This window comes from Meles meles, chromosome 4 (assembly GCF_922984935.1).
Source record: "Meles meles chromosome 4, mMelMel3.1 paternal haplotype, whole genome shotgun sequence".
Classification (NCBI taxonomy): Eukaryota; Metazoa; Chordata; class Mammalia; order Carnivora; family Mustelidae; genus Meles; species Meles meles.
This window is the reverse complement of record NC_060069.1, coordinates 96,172,724-96,182,974: the sequence shown is the minus strand read 5'-3', so window position 1 is coordinate 96,182,974 and position 10,251 is coordinate 96,172,724. Positions and strand designations below refer to the sequence as shown.

At 42.2% G+C, this 10,251-nt stretch overlaps 1 protein-coding gene across 3 annotated transcripts in view; it reads right to left on the bottom strand.

Annotated features, from left to right (window-relative positions):
* Positions 1-10,251, bottom strand: part of FSTL1 (follistatin like 1) — a 76,939-nt gene that overhangs the window by 17,949 nt on the left and 48,739 nt on the right. Inside the window, exon 11 of one of the 3 annotated variants that reach the window (XM_046003751.1) lies at positions 1,300-1,608. The exons of 1 other annotated variant lie outside the window; for it this stretch is intronic. In XM_046003751.1, the coding sequence (XP_045859707.1) occupies positions 1,591-1,608 (18 nt within the window). In that variant the 3' untranslated portion in view covers positions 1,300-1,590. Of the gene's footprint in view, positions 1-1,299; positions 1,609-5,633; positions 8,306-10,251 lie in introns of those variants that run through there. One more of the 3 variants, XM_046003750.1, reaches the window with a different exon arrangement.

The window sequence follows — 10,251 nt, the reverse complement described above, 5'->3', positions numbered from 1 at the left end:
TAATGTCTGCCTGTGGACGAAACTGCTTTGCCTGTGGAGCTCCTGTTTTTCTCTTGTGGGTGATACTCTTTTCTGTTCCAGGCACCTATCATAAACAGAGGAAAATCAAGGGGCTAATAGGTCCAGCATGTTGGATGTTGACTGAAACTACAGAGCTCCCCTATTTGTCTCTCTTAGGCCTAAATGTCAAAGTCTTGTTTATTTATCTCTAATTCTGTTTTATGTATAAGATTTTCTTTCTTTCTTTTCTTTTCTTAAGACTTTATTCATTTGAGAGAGAGACTGAGAGAAAGTGCACAAGCAGGGGCTGGGGAGAAGTAGAGGGAGAGGGAGAAGCAGACTCCCCGCTGAGCAGGGAGCCCGATGCAGGGCTTGATCCCAGGACCTGACCATCATGACCTGAGCTGAAGGCAGATGCTCAACCATCTGAGCACCCCGGGCACCTCTCCCTATAAGATTTACTTTCATTTGATCTTATGCCTCTCACATGTTAAATGCTCTGAGTAGAATTTAAAAATTCTAACTGGAAAAAAAAAAAAAAGATGATTCAAAGCCCGATGAGCTGTCTACATTGTGTATGTTTCATTGATGTGGTACTTCCGTGACAGTCTGTTGGAGAGTTCAGGGCAGAGCAGGTTTCCTCTAAGCCACTTTTTCCTTTTTGGTGATGATATTACCTGGGCATTTTGCTGATATAAAGGAAGACCTGAGTAAGGGACATCTTCCTAAAACTGGTTATGGTCGGGGTACCTGGGTGGCTCAGTGGGTTAAAGCCTCTGCCTTCGGCTCAGGTCATGATCTCAGGGTCCTGGGATTGAGCCCCGCATCGGGCTCTCTGCTTAGCAGGGAGCCTGCTTCCTCTCTCTCTCTCTCTGCCTGCCTCTCTGCCTACTTCTGATCTCTGTCTGCCAAATAAATAAATAAAATCTTAAAAAACTGGTTATGGTTGGGATCATTATATTTGTAAAATCCTTCTCTGGCATTACTGGACAATGGCTATGGAAATCTTGGAAAGTCAAAGAAAGTGAGACTAACTCTTGAAAGTCTCCAACTGAAACCCTTGCCCAGTTGATTGAAATCAACTCTTTATTTTTCCCACATCTCACCTTCAAATCTCTTCTCTCTCTATGCTTTTTGTAAAGATTCTCCCTCTCTGTTCTTTCGGAAGTGGTAGGGGTTGGAGGAGGATATCTGTTCGGGGCCTTTGGGAATCAAGATTAGGTTATGGGAGAGAGGAGGAAAAAGCACGTAAGGAAAAGCCAACACAGAAAACTGTCTAAGAATCAGGCATTTTAATTGGTGCACAACCCAATTTTTTTGAATCAGTGGATTCAGGTGATAAAATAATTTCAGTGGAGATAAGATGTATATCCGTTTCTAGAACCTCTGTGTAGAATGCCACCAGAAGCAGGCACAGCAAGGAGATTGATATCTGCATTCGGAAGGACGTTTTCAGCAGGCCAAAACTTTGTGATGTGTGCTGGAGGTCGTGGGGGATCACAGTGGCTGGCATGTCTCTTGGATGTATCATCTCTGGGGAGACCAAGTTGGACTGGGGATCATGTTTACAGGAACTTCAGAGGCCTGACCTCAACTGCACTCATATATCTACTTAAACAAACAAACAAAGTGAAAGGATGTGCAGATAGTTGTTAGAACTAAATGAAGGAACTTATGAATTACCTTTATGTTCTCAGTAATTAAGTAATAGAGAATACTAATTAGGAATTAATGATTCATGGTGATGTGATGGTTTTTAAAATAAACGGAAATATTGCAGCAAGGTAGAATGGGTGTGAGAAGGACCCAGGTTTGAATCCTCGACCCTGTTCCTTGCTAGTTGTATGGCCTTTAGACAAGTTCCTGAAATTTTTTGAAATGTACGTTCCTTATCTAGCAAACCGTTTTTTCACGGGTCATTGTGAGAATTATAAGGATATCTAATAGGTGAAAATACTTGGTAATAATAATGATACCTGACACTTACATAGCACTCTCTTTGTGCCAGAGACTATTCAAAAAAATTGTATATTCATTGAATTATATGCTCATTGAATCCTCAAAGAAAAGAAAAAGAATGAGGTATGTACTATTATTGTGCCACTTTAAGGAGGAACAGGATGCAAAAAGGTTAAATAACTTCCAGAAGTATAAAGGGCCTGGTCAAGCTGGGCCAGGATTTAAAGCCAGGAAGGCTGGTAAGAGAATAGAGAAGGCACACGGCTGGGGAAGGAAGGAAGGAATGGAAAATGATGAATTTTGATTTGAATTTGATTTGATTTGAATTTGATGATGTTTGAACATACATTACATTGTCTTACAATAGGTATCAATCACAAGAATGTTGTTTTGATAGGGGTCGATTAGAAAGAAGTTGAAACATGAGAACAAGGATGACTGGCATTTATGAAAGACAAAGAGCATGTGAGAATATAAACATTACTGGCAACCAGCTATAGCTGTGGAGTCTGGTGGAAGAATTTTGGAGCAGACATTTTGTTTTGAGTTATCCATGCTCCCTGGAAAATAACAAATTCTGCTAACGTGTATAATTTAAAACTAGGCTAGGAACTAGAAGGAAAGTCCTTCTTAAAGTCCCTTTTCTCTTGAAGGCAAAAAGTTCCTTTCAAACATGTTTCATCCTTTTGACAATTTTATACAAACTTTCTGGTTAAATATTATATTCTTATTCATTAACAATCTTGTCTCTTATTTTCCTGACAATACATTCTTTTTATGGGCCCTAATTATTGTCCAGTTCCAGTGTGTTTCATATCTGACCACAGCAGGTGAGGTAAGACCTGTGCATTCCAGTGCTGCCCAGCGGGCTGCATTTCCTGTTCCATTCTCCTGTACTCACATAGCCTGTTCTCCTCCTGTACTACTTGGTTCCATATGTGCATGGAGCTTCTGTCTCAGTTTTGATCTCTCCATAGAATACACAGTATCATTTCCCGTCTGAACTGTCTGCATGTTGTATAAACGAATCTCATATATAAGCCCAGCCCATTATACCTTATTTATAACTGTGTACACTTTCTGTTAATGATGCCATGAGGAAGCAGAAGAAATAGGCAAACCCAAGTTTTTCAAAAGAGCTATCTTTCTTTATGATGGGCCCTCTCAACTCAACATTTTTTCCCCTTTTTTCCCTCACTTGATACATTTTTCATAGACCATCTTGTCTACACAAAGGAAGGCTATCTCAGCACTATTACCCGATCTGTACTTCCAGCCCAGACCTCTTCCAGAAACCCTTTGTCCACCTTGCTCACAAGGTATCTCCGTTTGGATGTCTTTAGGAAACTCAGATTTAACCTTTGCAAAATCTAATTCATCATTTTCCATTCCTTCCTTCCTTCCCCAGCCGTGTGCCTTCTCTATTCTCTTACCAATCTTAGGAAATAGCATAACTATATACCAAGTTGTCCAAGCTGAAAACTTGGGAGTCATTCTTGACTTCTTTAACTCTCTTAAGTCTTCTTTAACTCTCATATCTAATTAATACCCAACTTCTGTTAAAGCTACCTCTTGGATCTTCTGTTCATCCCCACTGCCCGTCATCTTAATTCAAGTCACCATATTCTCACCTCATTCCTGAAATAACCTTCTATCCAGGTTACCACAGCCATGTCTTGTCACCCTTGTGACAGACAAAGGGCTAATAACAACATGTGAAGGATTATTACAAACCACTTAGAAAAAGACCAAAAGCCAATAGAAAAATGAATAAAAGGTATGAAAGAAAAAGGCAAGAACCAATAATCCACAAAAAGTTGAGATTATCTCACAAAGGGAGTATTAAAATAAATTTAAAATAAAACAAGTTACCACTTTTGCTCTACAAAGAGGCCCAAAGTTTAAAGACACAATATTTGCAAAAATGTAGGTAAATAGATATCAGTGTCTGTATATTTGGTGGGAATGCAAATGGGTATAACTTCTTTTGAAGGACAATTGGTAATTCCAAGCAATAAATGTACACACTCTCAAAGAGGATGGATCTTTAATTGTATTTTCTTTGACACATCTTTTTTTTTTTTTTAACCATGTGCATAGATTACTTTCTCTATAAGAAATGTGTTAAAAAATTGACTTCTGTTGACAGGAAGACCCTCCCATTCGGGCAGCAGCATGATGCCTCCTGTGTTCTAATCATGGCACAGCCCCCAGCAGCACCCCTGGGTTCCTGCCTTCACATCACACATCCATGCTGCGTCTCCTCCAGAGCTCTGATGACATCTGCTTGGAGCAATCCACTCATTCATTCTTTTTCTTTCCTCCTACCTCCCCCTTACTTCAGAGATAATTCGAGAGGACTGATGGGGGTTCATACAGATGCTCTAAAACTAAAGCTAATCAAAGTAATTTGTATTAATTTGCACAATTCATAGTATTACATTTTGATTATAAGAAACCATTTGAATTAAGCTTCTTTCAGGCTATTTTTATTTTTTTTAAGAGATTTTATTTACTTATTTGACAGAGAGAGAGCACAAGCAGAGGGAGCTGCAGGCAGAGGGAGAGGGAGAAGCAGACTCCCTGCTGAGCAAGGAGCCCAATTCAGGACTCAATCCCAAGACACTGAGATCATGACCTGAGCTGAAGGCAGACGCTTACTGGCTGAGCCACCCAGGCGCCCCCAGGCTATTTTTAACTCATTTTCACTTGCTAGTACATACATACTGTAATAGCAGTGTTCCCAGAACATGGTGGAAGATTGTGAGAGGCCGGCCAGGATTTACAAATAGTAGTGGACAAGGTACTCTTCAAATTGGGTTTAAAATTCCCTTCTGAGAATAAAAATTTGAAGAACCAAATTGATTAGTGAGACCAGTAATCTGTAGCAGTAACAACCAGAGATTCCCTTTTAATATTTGATTAACATTTGAGTGATACCCCAAATCCAATCAAAGTGATCTGACTGTAATTTTAGAGCAGCAAGGCTTCTCCACATGGGACTAAAGTTAAGAAAGCTTAAGCTTCATCAGCCAGATAAGCGATTTTGGAAGACAGAATTATTGGGATTATGGAGTGGACAATAGCTGTAAGACTTGCATAGGGAGGTGGAAAGCAAGTATTGGTCATGTGTCCCCAAGATGAATCAGAACAGAAGGTTTTAACCAGCCAACAGTCAGTTCACTTGGAAATGTTTACCCTTATGGGATATGTATCAGACAAAAGCTATTAAGGCTGTCTGGTCGGAGCCTGGCTCCCAGGGTCACTTTCCCAGGTTTACTTGGCCTTTCAGTTTCACCCACAGCCAGCCTCACTGCGTGTCATTCCTGTCTCCTAAGACCTTCAGGGGCTTTAGGAGCCATTTACTTTAACCTCTTCCCAGTACAGGAGTGCTCCCTGACTTCTCATCCCTTCCTACTTCAGACCCGCAGTCCAGGATTCATTTAAATAAACTTGTTCTATCGGTCCTTGAATAAACTTGCCCTCCCAGCGGCAGTCCTGCATTTTATTAGAAGAAACTTCAGGCCTCTTTTAAGGCTCCTGAAGGCCAAATCCTCTTTTATGAGGTAAATGGTTAATGTTCTCACAACTTTATTTGGTCTTAACTGGGGGTGGGGCGGCGGGGGAAAGCAATACAATGACTATTTTAATTTCTTTATTTATCAATAGTATCCAAAAAAAAAAAAAAAGGAACAACAACAACAAAAAAGAATCAAGAGTTACAAAAACAAGTTAAATGCAATATGGAAGCCTACTAATACAAATACATTTCACAAACACATAAGCAACGGAAACCTGTTCAAATTTGCTTCTGGAGATTTGATTATTTAAAAACTTATGTGTAAAGGAAAGACATTCAGATTTGTTCAAATGTTGGGGTGGAGAAGACCTGCTTTCCAAAAAACAGTGATGGAATCCAGAGTCATGGCATGTGAAAAGGTTTCCATGAACACTGAATCTTAACAGATGCTGTAATATGTTAATAAAATCACATACACACCAAGAAAGCCCTAGGAAGCTTGCAGTCTAAGCCCCATGCTTGTGGAGAGCTGGAGGAACGGAACCTGGTTAAATCCTATTTGCTCCATGCAAAGCTCTATGCAATGCTCCCCAAACTAGGCTACTTAGTTAGCAGCTTTCCATGAATGGTCATTAGATAGTGTGATTCTATGGTGCAGACAGTAGCGGCCCTATTTACAGGAGGAATGCAGAGTTATTCTTGGCGATTCCATGTTGCAGGGTAGGGTAGTCTTTAGATTGCAACCACTGTCCTGAATGTGACTGGGGAGGAGACACTCTGGCTTCTTGCTTTAAACAAACTGGTACTCCTGCCCTCACCCTCAGTGTCCAGGGGCTGGCAAAACTCAGTCAGGGTGTGCTGTTGGGAGTTCTCTGAGGTGACTGGACAGGAAGGTGCATTTCAGCGTGCACAAGTGGGGCTCAAAGAAACCTTTTAAATGGGATGTATATAAAAGCTCAGAATTCTAAACAATGGAATGCTGTCCTTTCAAAGGAGAACAGAGAAACTTGTTTAGAAGGAATTCCATATTCAAGCACAACTTTCTCAGAGTCTCCTGGGCAGTACAATCTACCTAATTTCCCTCTCATAATCTGTAATCTACTTTCTGAAAATGAGCTCTTAAGTGTTTAATCTTTGTTGTTCCGAGTGCATCTTATATATGAGTGAGGTTAATAATCAGGGTCCAAAAGATAGGAAGGAAGGATGGACTTCTTCCCAATCATGGTTTGAAGACTCCATTTCCATTCCCTCCTGCCTCTTTAAAATGTGAAACTATCTTTTGTCCTCATCTTGAAAGGAAAAGCTATTTCTGTTTCCAAGAAGGTTAAGAATGGAGCACAAAAGTGAGGGGAAAGTGGAGGGGTTCTCTTTCCCATTCTCTTCCTGGATAGACTTTACCCCCAAGAGGGCTCTACATCACAGCACAACTCGTACAGCCTCCGAGACAGAGGTCAGATTTGTTCATCTTGTTTTTAGCTGTCAGACCCTTTTGTTTTAACAGTAAAGTTTCATTTATCCTAAGGAGAAGGGAAATCATAGGAACCTGTATCCTTCTGGACCAATGATCAGAACCACAGAATTTATAATTTATCAGATTGAAAGGTTAATGCATTCCTACTTGCTCACTGAGGAAACTGAGGCCCCAAAATAGGAAGAGACTGGGCCAAAGTCCCCCTCCTAGCTAGTGGTAGATCAAAGAGCATATTGATAGGCTAAGCCTTGCTTGGCTGCACTTGTCTCCATCCTTTGGAACGCTGATTTGCATGAATGTATCAGAATAAAATGGAAACAAATTAGCTTTTTGGACCTTAAAAGCTTTGTATGGAGACGCTTTGTATTCCCCTGGCTTCTGTCTGAGGCACCCACTGGCAGACTGCTGATCCACTGGAAGCCAGGGGGGCAGAACTCTGGGCTGCGTCTAATCTGTGGCAGGGTGGGTGGGGTCTGGGTTATAGCGGTCCCTGCACCAGAAAGAACCCCAAACTCTCCCACCCCTGAAATGGTAGGACTACTGAAAAATAATTACAAAAGCTTAATTTCTAGTCAAGAAAATGAAATACTAAACAACAACAATAACATAATGATAATAACTGAAGAATGAAGTCAACTTGCCAACAAAAGTTTTACAGAAAAATAGCACCTTTGGTAAAAAGTATTTTAAAAATTTGGTTCGGTCTCTAAGGGGCTCAAAGTGGACAAGTATCTGCATCATTTGCATGTACTCCCCCCAAATTCCTAAGTCTAAGGGACACCAGGTACCTGGAAGGATGGCTGCGTTATCTAGAGGCAGTGGTTGGGGCCGTGAGAAGCACAGATGCTGGAGGTCTGTTAGGCTGATGGCGACAGGAAGGGCTGGATGCAGAATGCCTTCCTCTCCACTGAGCCTCCAAAACGCCCCCTCTGGGGCAGCCCGTGAAGTTCTGGCCAGCATTGCCTGCACTCCCCATAGCGTGCTTACTGCCGTGGCAGACTGGGGTTCAGATTCCGGGTTCGCTCCTCTCCCAACCCCGATGCAGTTTCCTTACTTGTCTCCAGCCCCTGAGCACCATTTACAGTTTCTCTCAAAGCACTCCTAGAAATGAAGGCTATGGCCCTGCCCTTCCTAGCCAGCCACCGCCATTTCCTTTATTGCAAAACAAATAGACAAAATAAAAACTCATTGCTGTACAAGCAAATACTGGTGATTGGGCGATTGTAGCAGACACTTGCATATACTGGACTCAGCATGGAAGTGGAAGAGAAGGTGCCAGGCTCTGGACACCCTTTCCAGGTGCCTCCTCTTTAGATCTCTTTGGTGCTCATTTTCTTGGTCTTTTCAGCTGTTTCCTTTGAGAAGCAGGAGAAAATAAGCATTGTGAATTATAAAAAAAAGAATCACTGGCACCTATCTAGTCCTCAACATTTTATACAGCATTGGCAGAGACATGCTTCTGCTAAGTTTTCGTTCTGTTACTTGTCTGTCTCTTTCATGGATGAGAACAACTTGAGGGCAAAGATCATGTGTTCTTTTTGACATGGTCACACAGGGGCTGTCGTTAAGAGCTGAGCCCATTTGAACGCCTGTGAAACCACAGGTCAGACACGATTATCCCCATTTTAAAGATGAAGAAAAGGATGCTAAATGCAAGTACTACAAGATGTGCCAAAAATCCTAGTCCAGTGAGGGGTTAAGCTCAATAGGCTCTGGAGGCAGATGGTCTGACCTTCAGTCAGGGATGTACTCCTTTCTGGGGGACTTTGGGCAAATTATAAAAACTGTGCCCTCAGTGTCTACAAGACGAGGGCAATAAAGAACCACCTCTTATAACATATCACATTCCTCCTCCAAAGAAGCCATTCTTACTTATGGCCAGTAAGCACATGAGAAAATGTTCGACATCATTGGTTGTTAGGGGAATACGAGTCAAAACTACAACGAGATGCCACTTCACACCCACTGGGCTGGCTAAAAGAAAACATAAGGGACAAGGACAAATGCGGTGAGTTTGTGGAAAAACAGGAACACTGCTGGCGAAGACGTAAAATGGTACAGCCGCTTGGAAAACAGTCCGGCGGTTCCTCGAAAGATGAATCACAGAGTTACCATATGATCCTGCAATTGCACCCTACAGACCCAACAGACCTGAAAATGTATGTCCACACAGAGACTTGAACAATAATGTTCACCGCAGCACTATTCATCATAGCCGAAAAGGGGTAACAACCAAAATATCTGTCAGCTGGTGAATAGACCACCAAATGTGGCTTATCCATACAATGGAATGTTATGTAGCCATGAAGAGGAGTGAAGTACTGACCGATCCTAAAACAAGGACAAGCCTTGAACGCATTATGCTGGGTGAAGGAAGTCACACCGAAAATACCATATAGTGTATGATTCCATTTGTCTGTCTATGTCCAGAATAGGCAAAGCTGTAGAGCTGGAACGTAGATGAGTGGCTGCCAGGGGCTGGGAGAAGAGAGAATGGGGAGTCACTTCTAATGGGCCTGGGGTTTCTTTCTGGGGTGATAAAAATGAAAATGTTCCGGAAATAGTAGTGACGGTTGATCATCTAGTGAATGTACTAAAAACCACTGGATTGTATACTTTAAAAGGGTGAATTTTATGGTATATAAATTATATCTCAATAAAAAACTAATTAGGAAATAAAAAACAACAGTGCCTGGCACCTAGCAGACACTGTTGGCTTCCCATCCGCAGCCCCTTTAGCGTTCAGTCCTGGCATGGCTTCTTCCTGCCAGCACCTGCACCTCTTTGCCTGACACTTTCTCTGGCTGCTGGAGCCTGCTCTGCCCACACTGCTGGCGGGCCGGAGATGCTCGGGAATTCATGCTGCTGGTGGAGGCCCTTACCAATGGCGGCTGGGAGTTTGTGGAGGAATACTCCTGCTCCCTTCCCCCTCAGGCTCGGGTACTCTGGTCCCAGCCGTCCGCAGGAGGATTAAGCGCCACCCGCCCACTGTGGAAACATGCCTGGATATACACTCTTTATTGCTTCCTTCCTTTCCTGGGCTTGCTTCCCAACTCCCCTTCTGGTGTCTCCTAGGATCGCTAAATCAACTATTTGTACTCGAGTCCTTGCCTTAGCGTCTACTTTCTGAGGGAACTCACATAAAAGGCCTAAAAATGTGAGCTATTATAATTCACTCCCCACTGTCTACTCTGATCATTTCCCACCCACCCCAGAGGAAAGGAATTCCTATTAAATTCTTTTTTTCTTTTATGTGGTTGGACTTGTCTGGAGACTCAAGGCTGATAAAATATGGAAAAAC